The 18461-nt window shown below is 38.2% G+C and overlaps 1 protein-coding gene across 1 annotated transcript in view; it reads left to right on the top strand.

Annotated features, from left to right (window-relative positions):
- The window catches only part of Nadk2 (NAD kinase 2, mitochondrial), a 30454-nt gene extending 13487 nt beyond the window's left edge, over positions 1 to 16967 (top strand). The window contains exons 4-11 of the mRNA XM_034982741.2: positions 5409 to 5510; positions 6405 to 6513; positions 7915 to 8024; positions 8932 to 9058; positions 9946 to 10079; positions 12358 to 12497; positions 14109 to 14234; positions 16811 to 16967. Coding sequence (XP_034838632.1) covers positions 5409 to 5510; positions 6405 to 6513; positions 7915 to 8024; positions 8932 to 9058; positions 9946 to 10079; positions 12358 to 12497; positions 14109 to 14234; positions 16811 to 16929 — 967 coding nt within the window. The 3' untranslated portion in view covers positions 16930 to 16967. The remainder of the gene's footprint in view (positions 1 to 5408; positions 5511 to 6404; positions 6514 to 7914; positions 8025 to 8931; positions 9059 to 9945; positions 10080 to 12357; positions 12498 to 14108; positions 14235 to 16810) is intronic.
- Positions 16968 to 18461: the final 1494 nt, after the last annotated feature.

The following is an 18461-nucleotide window of genomic DNA, read 5'->3' on the forward strand; positions in this document are numbered from 1 at the left end:
GACTGATTGACTTACTGACTGATCTATCAACGCACTGCTCAAACTACTGGACGGATCGGGCTGGAATTTGCCATGCGGATAGCTATTATGACGTAGGCATCCGCTAAGAAAAGATTTTTGAAAATTCAACCCCTAAGGGGGTGAAATAGGGGTTTGAAATTTGTGTAGTCCACGCGGACGAAATCGCGATCATAAGCTAGTTTTATTACAATATGTGAGGAACCTTTGTAGGTATAATCCATATCTACAAATAATGCGAAAGTGTATCTGTCTGTCTGTCTGCTTTTCACGGCTCAACCGTTTAACTGATTTTGACGAAATTTGGTACAGAGATAGCTTGCATCCCGGGGTAGGACATAGGCTACTTTTTATCCCGGAAAATTAAAGAGTTCCCACAGGATTTTTAAAAACCTATATCCACACGGACGAAGTCGAGGGCATCATTTAGTTTCATTATATGTGAGTAATTTTATTGGTAGGTATAATAAGGAAATATTTGCATTGATTGCAATAACAGATATGTGTATATTAATCCGATATCAATTTATCAATCAGGATAAGCGTTTGACAGCTGTGTTCAAGGATTAGATATTTTGCGCAAAAATATTTGCACTGATATGTAGGTACCTAACTACAATACGCGGCAGAAAGTAATGTACATCGGCCTTTAGAATGACATTTCGGCTTTGTAGAGCGTTGTCTCTGTCACTCATATCTATATGACGTGTTGTCGGTCTCTACGACAGAGACAACGCTCTACAAATCTATCTTTAGTAGTCTTAAATCAATGGACAGACCCTAGAAGGTTCACAAGCATTTTTTAGGGTTCCGTACCATAACCCTGTGATAGCATAGTGGTTAGGCCGTCCGCCTTCTAATCGGAGGTCGGGGGTTCGATCCCGGGCACGCACCTCTAACTTTTCGGAATTATGTGCGTTTCAAGTAATTAAATATCACTTGATTTAACGGTGAAGGATAACATCGTGAGGAAACCTGCATGCCTGAGAGTTCTCCATAATGTTCTCAAAGGTGTGTAAAGTCTACCAAGCCGCACATGGCCAGCGTGGCAGACTATGCCCTAAACCCTTCTCACTCTGAGAGGAGACCCGTGCTCTGTAGTGAGCCGGCGATGGGTTGATCATGATGATGATGACCATAACCCTATAATTAAGCCTCTGCTATCTCACATATGTCCGTCTGTCCGTTCCTCGGTCTGTCAGCGGACTGTATCTGGTGCACCGTAAAAGGTAGTGAGTTATACGCCAATATAAAAAGAAATAATAGGAATTTCAAAATGGCCGCCATGAAAGAAAATTAAAAAGTGCTAACTATTTCTCTTACGGGTCCGGAACCTTTCGTGTACAGATCCGACTCGCACATGATCGATTTTTTAAACAAATCCTAAGAAAAACTTAGGAAATTTAAAGTTTTTAAATTGTTGTAAAAATCTTAGTAAATAACAGATCTTTAAAATGGGTCGCACAATTTTGCGTACCAAATGTTATCTTATCAACTTGAATATACCAAACGTCTTGGATTTTCCGTCTTTTATATTAAAAATCCATATCCATCCATACTACGACCTCGACATTTGACGACCTCCCTGGCGCAGTGGTGAGCGCTGTGGTCTTAATAGTGGGAGGTCCCGGGTTCGATTCCTGGCAGAGGTTTGGAATTTTATAATTTCTAAATTTCTGGTCTGGTCTGGTGGGAGGCTTCGGCCGTGGCTAGTTACCACCCTACCGGCAAAGCCGTGCCGCCAAGCGATTTAGCGTTCCGGTACGATGCCGTGTAAAAACCAAAGGGGTATGGGTTTAATAAAAACTGCCATACCCCTTCCAGGTTAGCCCGCTATCATCTTAGACTGCATCATCACTCATCGTCATCATCTCACCACCAGGTGAGATTGCAGTCAAGGGCTAACTTGTATCTGAATAAAAAAAAAAAAAACTAATAGCCTCGATAGCTTAACGGTTAAAGAAGCGGACTGAAAATCGAAAGGTCGCCGGTTCAAATCCCACCCGTTGCACTATTGTCGTACCTACTCCTAGCACAAGCTTTACGCTTAATTGGAGGGGAAAGGGGAATATTAGTCAGCAACTTGGCTAATATTCTTAAAATAAAAAATAAAAATTATAAATTCGAAAGTGTGAATGTCTGCTAGCTTTACACGGCCCATCCGTTAACCTGATTTCTGTCTTTACCAAATTTCAGAAATTGGCAGAAAGTAATGTACATCGACCTTTAGGAGATAGCAGATTTTTAGAGCATTGGCTCTGTCGTTGAGACCGACAAAACGTCATATAGGTATGAGAGACAGAGACAACGCTCTACAAAGCCGAAGTGTCATTCTAAAGGCCGATGTACATTACTTTCTGCCGCGTACTGTAAGTTCATTCAGTGTTTGTAGATAACTTGTATCCCGGGGACAGACTTACGACCGCACTCAGAGTCGCTAATCGTTTCTTAAGATTGAGTTAATACGAGAGATATAGCTCTGTCTCGTTTTAACTAAACTTAAGTAACGATTAAGCGACTCTGAGTACGGCTGTTAGGCTACTTTTGTCCCGGAAAATCAAAGAGTTCCCACGGGATTTTTAGAGGCCATCCGTTTAACCGATTTTGACGAAAGATACAAAGATTGCTTACGACCCGAGGTTAGACATTTTATACCTAGGCTACTTTTTATTCTGGAAATTTAAAGAGTATTCACACGGGGTTTTCAAAAACCTAAATACACGCGGGCGAAGCTGCGGGCATCATCTAGTAAATAATAATGACCTTCGAGAGATATAAGTACTTCGCAAACATAGATAAATTAACACTTTTCAGTTCGTTGAGTTTGTTTTTTTATCTCAACAAATTAAACAAAGATAATATCGTGAGGTGCACACAAATGTACTGGGTAAAATAATTGTAATTAGCCAAAGTCAAAGTCAAATAATTTATTCAAAATCTTTACATAGTAAAAGTCGCTTCCCGCTGTATGTATGTATGTATGAACGCGTAGATCTTTTAAACTACGCAACGGATTTTAATGCGGTTATCACCAATAGATAGAGTGATTCAAGAGGAAGGTTTATAGGTATAGTTTAAGTTTCAAAAAGTTAGAGATCCTTAGGAAAATTGAAATCTCACTGACACCACGTTAGTATCTACACTGCACCCATGCAAAGCCGGGGCGGGTCGCTAGTAGGTAATTACACTTTTTGATGGTCGGTTGTTGGATTTGTTAGATGATATAGTGGTGATAATTATTACAGACTAGCTCGTGACTTCGTCCGCGAAGAATTAGGTTTTTTAAAATACCATGGGAACTCTTTGATTTTCCGGGATAAAAGTAGCCTATGTCACTCTCCAGGTCTTTATCTATATTCTATACCCATGCAAAAAATCACGTCAATCCGTTGCACCGTCGTTGCGACGTGATTAAAGGACAAACCAACAAACCAATAAACCAACAAAAAACACACTTTCGCATTTATAATAAGGGTACTGATTACAGATTCGGATCAATTTAATTTACAGATCCCATATGTCTGTGGTTTAGATCAGTACCCTTATTATAAATGTGAAAGTGTGTTTGTTTGTTGGTTTGTTGGTTTGTCCTTCGATCACGTCGCAACGGTGCAACGGATTGATGTGATTTTTTGCATGGGTATAGATTAAGACATGGAGAGTGACATAGGCTACTTTTTATTGCTCAAACTACTGGACGGATCATGCTGAAATTTGGCACGCAGGCAGCTATTATGATGTAGACATCTGCTAAGAAAGGATTTTTGAAAATTCAACCCCTAAGGGGGTGAAAAAGGGATTAGAAATTTGTGTAATCCACGCGGACGAAGTCGCGAGTATAAGCTAGTATTGTATAAAGGAGAAAGCCTGTCTTTATAATCTCAAAAGTGCTACTATGGCTATTTTTACACGAGTTTTTAAATACTTCACAAGGTCGAGGTCAGAATGTATCTATATTTATGCGAACTAACCAGGGTCAAAACGTAAATATAATTAAGATTAAGTAATCTAAATAGTTGACTACAGCTGTCTTAGTAAAATTACATCGACACATGTTATGATAAACTGATAACGGCTAATTAGACATGATTATTTCCTCGAACCACAATCCGTACTAATATTATAAATGCAAGTGTTTCTGTCTGTTACATAGACTAGATGCCGCCCGTTCATATTATGTATATGATATTTTTATGTGACCATCATGATCAACCCATCGCCGGCTCACTACAGAGCACGGGTCTCCTCTAAGAGTGAGAAGGGGTTGGCCATAGTCTCACACGCTGGCCATGTGCGGATTGATAGATTTCACACGCCTTTGAGAACATTATGGAGAACTCTCAGGCATGCAGGTTTCCTCACGAGTTTTTCCTTCACCGTTAAAGCAAGTGATATTTAATTACTTAAAACGCACATAATTCCGAAAGCTAGAGGTGCGTGCGGGAGATCGAACCCCCGACCTCCGATTTGTAGGCAGACGTCCTAACCGCCTATAGACAATTTTTATCCCGGAAAACCAAAGAGTTTCCACGGGATTTTTGACAACCTAAATCCACGCGGACGAAGTCGCGAGCATCATCTAGTAATCTAGTAATATACATATTGGCACAGCCTTGAAATATACAGTCCAATTACGAATGTACTTGCACAGAGCAACGGTGGGGTGGGTTGCGGGCCCGCTGCACGCAGATTCGCGTAGTCTGCGTGATTGATGGACGAGGGTTTACGTGAGCGTGGTTTTAAATATTTTAAGTGTCGTTTAGTAAGTTCTATCATAAAAGTTTCGCCGAGTTTCTTGCTGGTTCTTCTCGGTAGGAAAGGCATTCCGAACCAGTGGTAGATGCATCCGACTATTCGAAAGTACTTGTAAAAGTTTATTCGAATAAAAAAGATTTTTATTTATTTATTTATTACTAGCTTATGCTCGCGACTTCGTCCGCGTGGACTACAAAATTTCAAAACCCTATTTCACCCCCTTAGGAGTTGAATTTTCAAAAATCCTTTCTTAGCGGATGCCTACGTCATAATAGCTATCTGCATGCCAAATTTCAGCCCGATCCGTCCAGTAGTTTGAGCTGTGCGTTGATAGATCAGTCAGTCAGTCAGTCAGTCAGTCATTCAGGCAGTCAGTCAGTCAGTCACCTTTTCATTTTATATATTTAGATTTAAAATGGTGCATTACTGTTCTGTCTACGGATGCTATGCGAATTCTAAACAGAACAAGGGTCTAAAATTTCACCGATTTCCCCGCGATTTTAATCCCAATTTTGTGACAACCCTTGCATATTTGCCTAGGAACACGTGTATACCTACACGAGCGGCGGCATCGCTCGACTTCAAAGGCGTCGAACAACTGGTAGTATTTCGTTAAACTGTGATATTGGTTTCAGGTTAACATACAACGATGAACTAATAAATTGGTGCGACGTGGTGCTGCCAGTGGGTGGTGACGGTACCTTTCTACTCGCCGCTTCCAGAGTAAGGGACGCTAAGTAAGTAATTTTTATTCTACTAGCTGATGCCCGCGACTTCTTACCCATGGATTTAGGTTCTTGTAAATCCCGTGAAAACTCTTTGATTTTCCGGAATAAAAAGTAGCCTATGTCACTCTTCTGGTCTTAAACTATAATATAATAATATAAAGCTTTATTTAGGTTCCTTACATTAATTCTTAATTCTATGACACTACTCTAACAACATTTTGCTTATAATCTAGTTAATTTTCTAATCCTATTTCCGTCGTTATAAGTAGTAGGTATTTATAATATTTTTCTTATAATAAAATCATAATAAACATGCTTTTTACTTATTTGTGTAGGTATATATTTTATTTATATGTAAGGACCGCCTGTGGCGGTTTAAGCCTCCTCCATTCCGTCCCATATGCATCTGTCTCTAGCTAGAGTACTCCATGTCGCCACCGATCTAACATTGAAAGTGGCGTTATAGTCTTAAACTATACCCATGCAAAAAATCACGTCGTTTCGTTGCTGCGTTGCTTGACAACCCATCGCCGGCTCACTACAGAGCACAGGTCTTCTCTCAGAGTGAGAAGAGTTTAGGCATAGTCTACCACGCAGGTCATGTGATATAAAGGGGAAAAATCTGAAAACCGTGAATTTGTGGTTACATTACACGAAAATTAAATTGTGGTCATGAATTTAATAATTAGTATTTTCAATTTTCAAAGTAAGATTATATCAAGTGGGGTATCATATGAAAGAGCTTTACCTGTGCATTCTAAAACGGATTTTTATTCATTTTTATGCATCATCGTTTTTGATTTATCGTGCAAAATGTCAAAGAAATACGACTGTAGTACGGAACCCTCGCTGCGCGAGTCTGACTCGCACTTGGCCGGTTTTAAATGTATTGTTTGTCCACAGTAAACCAGTGATAGGATTCAACAGTGCACCACACAAGTCAGTCGGCAGACTTTGTCTACCTACGTGGTGTTCAAATGACGTTAAGGGTGCGCTACACGCATTGAAAGAGGTACGTTGGTCATTTAAGAGCTCGGTCCATGCGACAGCTCGTTGGTTGGTGGAGCATAAAAGAGTGCCTGATCGATAGACCGATTCTTTAGTTTTACCATCTTGAAATTAGATATGATTTCAAGATGGTAAAACTAAAGAAATAATAATAATATAATGGTACTGATTCTGAGCATAACCTAATTTTAGAGTGATCGCATAATCTTCTTACTAATGTAATATGAAAAGGACAGACGCAGTATGACAGTTTTAAGTTTAATTTTTAGATGGTAAAACCCGTGATTTTTCAGATTCAGATTTATTTATTTGCTTTCATGTACATGTCATGTTTTTAGCGCACAGTCGCGAGCCTACCGTTTAAATTTGTAGCGTGCACTAAAATTTAGAGTCTTTAAATGTAAAGTTCATGTTCTGTCCCTTTTTAGCATTGTTTAAAAGAAAAGGATGCAGATACTCTAAATTTAGTTTAGAGAATGACAAAGGAATCGGTGCCAATATTTATCAAATTCAAAAGTAGGAAAATACCCAATTCAATCGAGAGTTCTCTCACTGTAGTTCACTCTGATATTAAGTAATTAAATCCTCTCGTCACTCCCCATTGTAACACAGTCTTCTATAACAAATCTTTCACCGTAGGTACTAGCTACCCAACTTTGGAACTCACTTCCTGAAAATGTCAGAGAGAACTGCCACTCAGTACACTCATTCAAATACAGAGTGAAGCAGTATTTACCTATCATTACAATAGAGTATTTTATATATTATATGTATTTATATTTTTCATATATTATGTATATAATTATTTATTATAAGTATTATTATTGTATATATATAAAAGGAAAAGGTGACTGACTGACTGACTGACTGACTGAATGACTGACTGACTGACTGACTGATCTATCAACGCACAGCTCAAACTACTGGACGGATCGGGCTGAAATTTGGCATGCAGATAGCTGTTATGACGTAGGCATCCGCTAAGAAAGGATTTTTGAAAATTCAACTCCTAAGGGGGTGAAATAGGGTTTTGAAATTTTGTAGTCCACGCGGACGAAGTCGCGAGCATAAGCTAGTTGTATATAAGTTGATTTGGGTATTTATTATAAGATATTTATGTAGTTTATTAGATTCTAGTACCGTAGACCTATTCCACTTCTTGATACTTCTTGGGAAGCTGGAAGAAATCTCTGTTTAGAGATAAGCATTTCCAATGTAACTTAATTTATTATTACTTTGTAACTACAATTTTGGTACATGAAAAATAAAAAAATAAAATAGAAAAAATAAGTATGGAAGTTTGGATATAGATTTTCCTTCTTCTTCTCAATCGTTCACTCTTGACAGAGTGGTCGTGGCTATGAATTCTTCACTAGATTTTCCTACAGCACAGCTATTATTTCAGGGCAGGTTCAGATGGATGCGGCGTTCGCGGATAAGGACCACCATCACATGCGAGCCTAAACTACTGGACACCATCACGCCTGTAGACTTACATACTTTACATTACTGCAGGTAGGTTCTCCACTTCATCATCATCATCATCATCATCTATATATTATATAAAGGAAAAGGTGACTGACTGACTGACTGACTGATCTATCAACGCACAGCTCAAACTACTGGACGGATCACGCTGAAATTCGGCATGCAGATAGCTATTATAACGTATGCGTCCGCTAAGAAAGGATTTTTCAAAATTTAACCCCTAAAGGGGTAAAATAGGGGTTTGAAGTTTGTATGAAAGTCTGTCAGTTTTGAAGTGTCTATAAAGAAGTTTTGTAGTTAATATTTTTGCAATTAGCAGTATGACATATTTTATTAGGCTCATGTTAAAATCTCATAGTTAAAGATCAAACCTAAGGGTGTAAAATAGGGGTTTAAAATTTGTGTAGTCCACGCGGACGAAGTCGCGGGCATAAGCTAGTCTACAATAAAATCAACAAAATTCTCAATTTCTACACGGGTAAACAGTTTGATATTAAAAAAACATTGTCCAAGTGGTTACAAGAAAAAACGTACGACGAAACAGAATTACTTGTAGGAATATAAATAGGTATCCTAGACCTAGAATCATAAGTAGGTTGGTAGGTCTTATAGCACACTTAAGGAGAAAAATCCGAAAACCGTGAATTTGTGGTTACATCACACAAAAAAATTAAATTGTGGTCATGAACTAATAATTAGTACTTTCAACATTCGAAGTGAGATAACTATATCAAGTGGGGTATCATATGAAAGGGCTTCACCTGTGGATTCTAAAACCGATTTTTATTTATTTTTGTGCATCGTAGTTTTTGAATTATCGCGCAAAACGTCGAAAAAAAAAATTAAAAAAAATACGTCTGTAGTACGGAACCCTTGTTGCGCGAGCCTGGCTCGCACTTGGCCGGTTTTTTAATAGATATAATTTTGCACGCAGATATCCGCCAGTACAAAGCCCACTGGACAGTCCAGACTCGCCGACAAAGAAGCAAACAAACTTCAACACGGACGACAACAGTGCCACACTGGCAACTAAAGTTCTACCGTTTTTGGCTTTAAATGAGGTAATACCCCACAGATATATATATACAGACTAGCTGACCCGCCCCGGCTTCGCTCGGGTGGAATTTAGAAAATCGAGGTGAGGGTTGAATTTCCAAAAATCCTAAAATACATAAATGGAACCCTCGTAGCTTTAGTTTTAAGTTTGCGTAATAATTATCACCACTATATCTTAGAAATCCAACATCTGACTTTCAAAAAGAGTTATTAATTACCTATTTTGAATAAATCATTTGACTTTGACATATTTCTTCATTTGTTACCGAAACTCCAAATACATACCACTTTTCATGCAAATAACTTGAAAAATTGACGGACTTTCATACAAACTTTCATCCCCTATTTAACCCTATTTAATATTTTGGTAGTAGAAGTTCCAAAAATCGTGCAATACGTATTTTTTCATTTTTAACTTTAGGCTTAAATACCAATTTTCATCTATGTAACTTCAAAAATGACGGACTTTCGTACAAACTTCTATCCCCCATTTAACCCACTTAGGGGTCATCATGATCAACCCATCGCCGGCCCAATGCAGAGGACGGTTCTCCTCTCAGAGTGAGACGGGTTTTGGCCATTGTCTACCACGCTGGCCAAGTGCGGATTGGCATCATACACCTTTGAGAACATTATGGAGAACTCTCAGGCATGCAGGTTTCCTCGCAATGTTTTCCTTCACCGTTAAAGCAAGTGATATTTAATTACTTAAAACGCACATAACTCTGAAAAGTTAGAAGTGCGTGCCCGGGATCGAACCCCCGACCTCCGATTAGAAAGCGGACATGCTAACCACTAGGCTATCACAGCTCGCTGTAGGATATAATTTGCATATATTGTGGACGAAGTTTTGTGTTGTATAAGAATGCGCTAAAAGATTTGATTTTTCCAGGTATTTATAGGTGAAAGTGTGACGTCACGGGTGTCGCTGTTACGGCTACAGATCGACAACGGGAAATGGACACACACAAAAAGTTCCGGCTTGTGTGTGACCACCGGCACCGGCAGCACTTCCTGGCATTATAGGTAACATAACAATAGATAAACAAAATATCAATACTTATAATAAAACTGTAACAGGTCAAATTCTGTACATTGAAGATATTTTGAAAATTTTTTTTCGAGGGCACTCTATAATCGATACTGAACACAAAACTGTAATTTTTTTCATTTTTGTCTGTCTATCTGTCTGTCTGTCTGTCTGTCTGTCTGTCTGTCTGTCTGTCTGTCTGTCTGTCTGTATCACGGCCGCGCATCACGCTGAAACTACTGAATGGATTCCAATGAAACTTGGTACGATTTGAGGTCATACTATGAGGAAGAATATAGGATACTTTTTATCCCGAAATTCAGCATGGTTCCCGTAGGAGAGGGGATGAAAGTTAAAATGTATACTGAGTTGTAATTCATTAACGCGTAGTCCGATTTCATTCATTCTTTTTTTGTTAGAAAGGGGATATTTTAAAAATTGTTTCGTAAATATTTCAAGGTAATCGGTTTTTAACCGACTGTCAAAAATGAGGTGGTTCTTTTTTCTACATCGATTTTTTCGAGGTTTCTGGACCGATTTGCAAATATTTTTTTTAAATCAACAAAAAATGTTTTTGTGGTGGTCACATAAAAAAATCTGGATTCAACTCCTTAATCCTGATGCTGCAGGGTTACTGCCCGCCTGAGTTATCAAGATTCAGGAAGTGTTCATAGTGAATTCATATTGTAGGTACCAAGCAACGACTTTATTCTCAGACTTCAAGTCTCAACTCCTCAACCCTGATGATGTAGGGTACAGCACTCCTAAACTATAATGTTTCAGGAACTGCGGATGATGCAAAATTATTTTAGGTACCAAGCATAGGCTACATCATTGAACTTCGGATCCTAACTCCTCAATCCTGATGCTGCAAAGTACTGAAGTCCTAAATCGTGGGGATTTTAGAATTTCTGATAGTGAATTGATATTTAAAAAAAAAAAAAAAATTTGAATCGACTGTTAGGCGGAACGAAGTTCGCAGGGTCAGCTAGTCGTAAATAATTTTCGCGCAGCGCGCTGGGCGATGTAAATCATAGACTCATTTTAGACTTGCCTTTACACAAGTTTAAAAAATGTGTTAAAAGTATGCTCCTAAAAAAAGCATATTATACAGTCGCAGACTATGTAAACGATAAAAAAAGCTTGGATTTGACTCGCTCCAGCAATGCACGGGGCTGCAATGGCTTGTATAGTACGGTATAATAACATTGTAAATTGAAAAATTAAAAAGAGCAACCGCCGAGTTTCTTGCTGGTTCTTCTCGGTAGGAACGGCATTCCGAACCAGTGGTAAATTAAAACTACCTGACTATTCATAAGCACTTTAAAAAAGTTTACATGAATAAAAAAACATTCTATTCTATTCTATTCTATTCTATTCTATGGACAATAGCCACAGACAAGAGCATACGCGCGGATTTCCCGCCATATATAGCTAGAATCCAGAGCCCTGAAGCCCTGAGCAGGTCGAACTGTACTTTAATGCAAAAAAAATAAATTTTAAAGCATTATTTTTATTTTACATTCTTTTGCTAACGAAACAGCGCTTTAATGTAACTTTTAGGGTTGCGTACCTCAAAAGGAAAAACGGAACCCTTATAGGATCACTTTGTTGTCTGTCTGTCTGTCAAGAAACCTACAGGGTACTTCCCATTGATCTAGAATCATGAAATTTGGCAGGTAGGTAGGTCTTATAGCAGACATTAGGGGAAAAATCTAAAAACCGTGAATTCGTGGTTACAGCACACAAAAAAAATTAACTTGTGGTCATGAACTAATAATTAGTATTTTCAATTTTCGAAGTAAGATAACTGTATCAATTGGGGTATCATATGAAAGGGCTTCACTCGTGCATTCTAAAACAGATTTTTATTTATTTTTGTGCATCATAGTTTTTGAATTATCGTGCAAAATGTCGAAAAAATACGACTGTAGTACGGAACCCTCGTTGCGCCTGACTCGCACTTGGCCGGTTTTTTTTGTGTCATCTATGTGTCATCACTATCAGATAGATTGTTGTTTACCTATTAACACTTTATGCACAAGAGTTTTCAGAAAAGCAGTTTCACTGCCATACTCAGAGTCACTTAATCGTTACTTAAGTTTAGTTAAAACGAGACAGAGCTATATCTCTCATATAAATCTGTCTCGTTTTAAGTCAATCTTAAGTAACGATTAGCGACTCTGAGTACGGCAGTTAGTTCGCTTACAGCCACCATAAATAAGAACTTTACGAGCATGAGAAGGAAAAAAGTAATTTATAATTTTGTTTCAGTATTAACTGCCTCCGAACGCACTCGGTTCTGGAGCTGATGAAGATACTGGGCGAGGACTATAACATGAAGATGGAGACCACGCTGGAAAAGGCGCGGGAAGTCGCAGAGAAATATAATCAGAAGCTGATGTTTCCTGCAGGTGAATATATTTATAAATTACGTGTTATATCAGTAACTTTTTATGTGCTTTTTATCAAACGTCAAAACGCGCGCTTAGTATGCGAGATTCTATGAAATACCGGTGTGTGACGTCACACTCATTTGACGTGCTCTTTTTAGTTTAATTGATAAATTTAAAATGGTTATTACACTTAAAACCAACAAAGGACGTGGATTTTACGTATTTTGGAAGACCCTCTATTTCAATAATCACTGAGAAATAGTTTATTTTTTAATGTTCTTAGTCAAATACCCAATTCTGACCATCGAAAACTATTTTGAACAAATCATTTGACTTTGACTTTTTTGACTTCACGAGATTTTGGCCGCGACTTCGTCCGCATGGACTACACAAATTTCAAACTCCTATTTTACCCATTTGGTGTTGAATTTTTTTCGTATCATCTTGTGATATCACACTTCAAACTAATATTATAAAGGCGAAAGTTTGTATGTGTGTGTGTGTGTGTGTGTGTGTGTGTGTGTGTGTGTGTGTGTGTGTGTGTGTGTGTGTGTGTGTGTGTGTGTGTGTGTGTGCGTGCGTGCATGCGTGCGTGCGGACTGTACTGTTCAGCTGCTCACTGGGCGAGTTAGGGCCACAACGTTTTTGTTAAGTTTTAAATAAAGTAGGTTATTTAAGTTTAAGGCAGTTAGTTGTACATAGTAAAAAGTATGTAATAATAAGTAGATAAAAATAATTTAAGTTAACTTAGCTATCGCATTAGGTTAACCTGTAATGATAGTTTTAAGTTGTCAAATAAATAAATTAAAAAAAAAAAGTTCAAACTCCTATTTCACCCATTTGGTGTTGAATTTTTTTCGTATCATCTTGTGATATAGTTAACAAAATGTTTTTTTTTAAATTCAGATACAAGTTAGCCCTTGACTGCAATCTCACCTGATGGTAAGTGACGATGCAGTCTAAGGTTGGAGCGGGGTAACCTGGAAGGAGTATGGTAGTTTTTATTAAACCCATACACCTATGGTTTCTACACGGCATCGTACCGGAACGCTAAATCGCTTGGCGGCACGGCTTTGCCGGTAGGGTGGTAACTAGCCACGGCCGAGGCCTCCCACCAGACCAGACCAGAAATCTAAATATATAAAAGGAAAAGGTGGCTGACTGACTGACTGACTGACTGATCTATCAACGCACAGCTTAAACTACTGGACGGATCGGGCTGAAATTTGGCATGCAGTAAGCTATTATGACCTAAACATCCGCTAAGAAAGGATTTTCGAAAATTCAACTCCTAAAGGGGTGAACTAGGGGTTTGAAATTTGTGTAGTCCACGCGGACGAAGTCGCGAGCATAAGCTAGTCTTCTATATATATAAAAGGAGAAGGTGACTGACTGACTGACTGATCTATCAACGCACAGCTCAAACTACTGGACGGATCGGGCTGAAATTTGGCATGCAGATAGCTATTATGACGTAGACATCCGCTAAGAAAGGATTTTTGAAAATTCAAATCCTAAGGGGGTTAAATAGGGGTTTGAAATTTTGTAGTCCACGCGGATGAAGTCGCGAGCATTAGCTAGTTTAGAAATAAAAACGTTTCAAATAATGAAATAAAAACATTGTTCCAGATTCGGAGTATTTGGCGTACTCTGTCCGAGAATACATAACGTTCGAGGAGTGGCCCACGCCGCGCGGTCTGAGAGTTCGCGACAGAGCCGGCGCGGTCAGGGTGCGGTCACACTGCACTGATGCTGGTAAGTTTATATCCAACTAGCAGTTGCCCGCGACTTCGTCCGCGTAAAAAGAGATTGCCCGTTTTCTTAGGAGCTTTGGGCCCCCCCCCCCCTAATATAATTGTTATGTCACCATGGTTTTAATTTTATTTTGTAGACAAATAATTAACTCTTTATATTCTGCAAACGATTTCTATTTATTCACCCTGGTTATAAAGAAATCTTATTTTTTATATTGCTGATATTGAAGTTATATTATTTAATTAATACTTCTTCAAAATAAATGCATGTTTACGATTTTAACTGTAATTGTGGAAATTTTCAATAATAGAGTGAAAAAAAGTCGTTATAAAACATAATCGTTAAAAAAATAACACATTTAAAAAAAATTAATTTAAGTTTTGACACGACGCCACAAAAGAGGGCCCGTTCACGGGCGATCTCCTTTCTGGTTTCTCATGAGATCTGAAATTTTCCCGCTGCAAAAGGCCTCACTTACCTACTCACTCAGTCTCACCTTAAGGCACGGAACCCAGAATACCTAAATGACAATTTTCATATATCAAACTTCAAAATCATAGCATTTTCATATAACTTTTCAACCCCCCTTTCACCCCTTAGGGGGGGGGGAATTTAGTTAGATCCTTTCTTATCTGATACCTACCCCCTAGAAAGAACCCAAGTAAAAATAACAATAGTTAACTTTTCTATAAAAACATTCCCCCCTATTTTACCACCCTTAAGGGGGGAATTTCCCAAATTGACTTACACAGACTTTTATTATTTAAAGCAAATAACCTAAATGTCGATTTTCATGTCTCTAACTTCAAAAACAAAGGACCTTCATACAATTTTCGACCCCCCCTTTTACGCCCTTAGGGGGGGGGGGAATTTTTCAAAACCGGTTCTTAGCTGACACCTATGTCCTAGAAAGAACCTATCTTCCAAATTTCAAGTTTGTAGGCCTCATAGTTCCTGAGATTTCGTGATTAGTCAGTCAGTCAGTGAGTGAGTGGTATTTCGCTTTTATATATTTAGACTAGTAGGGTGCGTGGGTGCGCGAACCACTAAAGTGGTCCGCGAGCATGCAGCATTGGTTTTTAGGGTTCCGTACCTCAAAAGGAAAAACAGAACTCTTATAGGATCACTTTGTTGTCTGTCTGTCGTCATATATATTGTATGGAAAAATAAATTCCGCCATCTTGAATTTTGTTACTGTTCTTCGAGTAGACCTTCGGATCCTGATCATCTTTTGCTAAGAAACTACTCTTCCATCTTATATACTCTCAGAGATAGACTCCGACAAAGTTTGTATGGCGGCTACCTTTTTTTCGCCATTTTGAATTTTTTTTCAGCTCACTGGCAATCGGATCACGTTTCGAGTGACATTTGCTAAAGCACCCCCCATTTATCTTCAATACCTTAAGCGTGCTCTTAATAATAATAAATACACTTTATTTGCACAACCACAAGAAGGATTACATTAAAAAATAAAAAAACACAGACAGAAGGAAGATTCAAAAGGCGGGGCCTTATCGCTTATCAGCGATCTCTACCAGGCAACCTTAAGGATTGGAAAGTATAAAGAAAATTAGACTGCAGGTGGTGTGTAATATACTAATAAACATACATTCAAATAACTGATACATACTAATACATAAACCAATAATACATGTAGTAAATAATATGTATAATACCAATATACTAATAAAATAGACTAATATATACTCTACTAGCTTCTGCTCGCGGCTTCGCCCGCGTGGCCTACAGGAAACAAATGGCATTTTTTTTTCAGAAACAAACATTATAACATCAGGACACGCACCCTGAACAGCACCGAATAACATATAACCTTTCAACCCCCATTTCATCCCTATAGGGGGGGATTTTCTCATAGTCGTTTCTTAGCTGACACCTAACCTCAAGAAAAACCCTACTTTAAAAATTTCAAGTTAATGATATCAATAATTAAAACATTCCCATACAAACTTTCATCCCCTATTTTACCACCCTTATGGGCGAATTTTCCAAAAATCCTGAAACACGTATTTCTTCATTTGTAACCGAAAACCCAAATACCAATTTTCATGCAAATAACTGGAAAAATGACGGACTTTCATACAAACTTCCATCCCCCATTTAACGCACTTAGGGGTGGAATTTCGAAAAATCCTTTCTTAGTGGATACCTGCTCTTTACAAAGAATAGACCCTCCAAATTTCATGTCTTTAGGACCAGCGGTTTAGGCTGTGCGTTGATATATATGTCAGTCAGTCAGTCAGGACTTTGAATTTTATATTTATAGATAATCGTACTTAAGGAGAAACTAAAATATGATAGTCGTCTTCAATTTGTAAGATAATGATTCTTCACTGCAGTTTTAAAGGAGTCTAGTGACTTTGATTTCCGTATGGTCAATGGTAGTGCATTCCAAAGTTCAAAAGCTCACACAGTGAACGAGTTGCCATAGAACTTTGTTTTGTGACTCGGCGTTTCTAATATTCAATCCGAATTCCGAAATCCTCAATCATCAGCTCTCTCCATATTTTTCCTCTGTAGTATAGTTCTGGCTTTAAACTTGTCTGTTTCTTTACCAGGTCTGGTAGTGGATGGAAGCGTATCGTTTCCCTTCAACGACGGTACCGAAGCCCTATTGGAGATTCACCCTGAAGACTCGCTCATGACCGTTCAGATGGACGACGCCTTACCCTACTGACATACATCAATACAATCAATGTTAAACTACGTCCACATTTGCGTCGTGTGTTAAGAGCCCTTTCCACGGTAGCTCTTAGGGTGTCTGTCCACTGAAGCGGAGTACGGTCGATGTACCTACAATATTTCCTGCCGGGTACTGTACAATTAGTGGTGTTGTATTGAATAAGTCCCGCAAATTGCTAATGCGCGTGGCCGCCATTTTAGTGACGTCAGCACTAGACTGAAGTTTCGAGTTGATGGTATATTTTTATTTCGGCTGACGTCAAAATGACGTGATTTCGATGTTAATAAGACATGATTCCAGCGCAATAGCAATTTGCGGGACTTATATGAATGTATTTAGTATAGATTAAGACTGACTTTAATAAGGTAATCTTTTTTTGTAATTTTGGTATGTGATATCCGTGTCTTATTTTTTGAGACGATAATTTTTATTTATAAGCAATCTAATAATTTATGTATTGTAATCTTTTTAATAGTAAGCATCAAAATATTGTTTAAAATTATTTAAAATATTTATTTTATGATTATGTTCTTATTAGACGATGCCCGCGATTTCGACTGTGTGGATTTAGGTTTTTAAAAACCCGTAGGAATTAAGATTTTTCGGAATAAAAAGTAGCCCCAGGTTTTTAATTATATCCATTCAAAAAAACCGGCCAAGTGCGAGTCAGGCGCGCGCAATGAGGGTAGCGTATTTATTCGACATTTTGCACGATAATTCAAAAACTATGATGCATAAAAATAAATAAAAATCTGTTTTAGAATGTACAGGTGAAGACCTTTCATATGATACCCCACTTGATATAGTCACTCACTTCGAAAGTTGAAAATACTAATTATTAGTTCATGACAAAAAATTAATTTTTTTGTGTGATCTAACCCTAAATTCACGGTTTTCAGATTTTTCCCCAAATGTCAGCTATAAGATCTACCTACCTGCCAAATTCATGATTCTAGGTCAACGGGAAGTACCCTGTAGGCTTCTTGACAGACAGACAGATAGGCAGACAACAAAGTGATCCTATAAGGGTTCCGGTTTTCCTTATGAGGTACGGAACCCTAAAAATCACGTCAATCTGTTGCTCTGTTACGGCGTGATTGAAGGACAAACCACTTTCGCATTTATAATGTTGGTAGAGATTTCCTTAGGTAAAATCACAATGGCACGCGCAGATGGAGTACGCGGCAGAAGTAATGTACATCGGCCTTTAGAATGAAAATTCGGCTTTGTAGAGGGTTGTCTCTGTCAATCTGCTATCTCTTTCTAAAGGTCGATGTACATTACTTTCGGCCGTGTACTGTACGTACGTACTCTTACCACGCCATGCAAACCTATAAAAAACTATAAATATGTTTTATATGGTTTTATATCATTGCATGTGAAGAGGTTTTATGTATTTTTTGCATGTGTTTAAGTGCAATAAAAGACAAATGTATTGCAATAAATATCTAGTTTTATTTACTTTTTGCCCTAAAAAATTGGTAGCCATTTTTTTTAAATTTTCTAAATCATATAGCGGAAATCGA

The sequence above is a fragment of the Maniola hyperantus genome, chromosome 27, assembly GCF_902806685.2.
Source record: "Maniola hyperantus chromosome 27, iAphHyp1.2, whole genome shotgun sequence".
Lineage (NCBI taxonomy): Eukaryota > Metazoa > Arthropoda > Insecta > Lepidoptera > Nymphalidae > Maniola > Maniola hyperantus.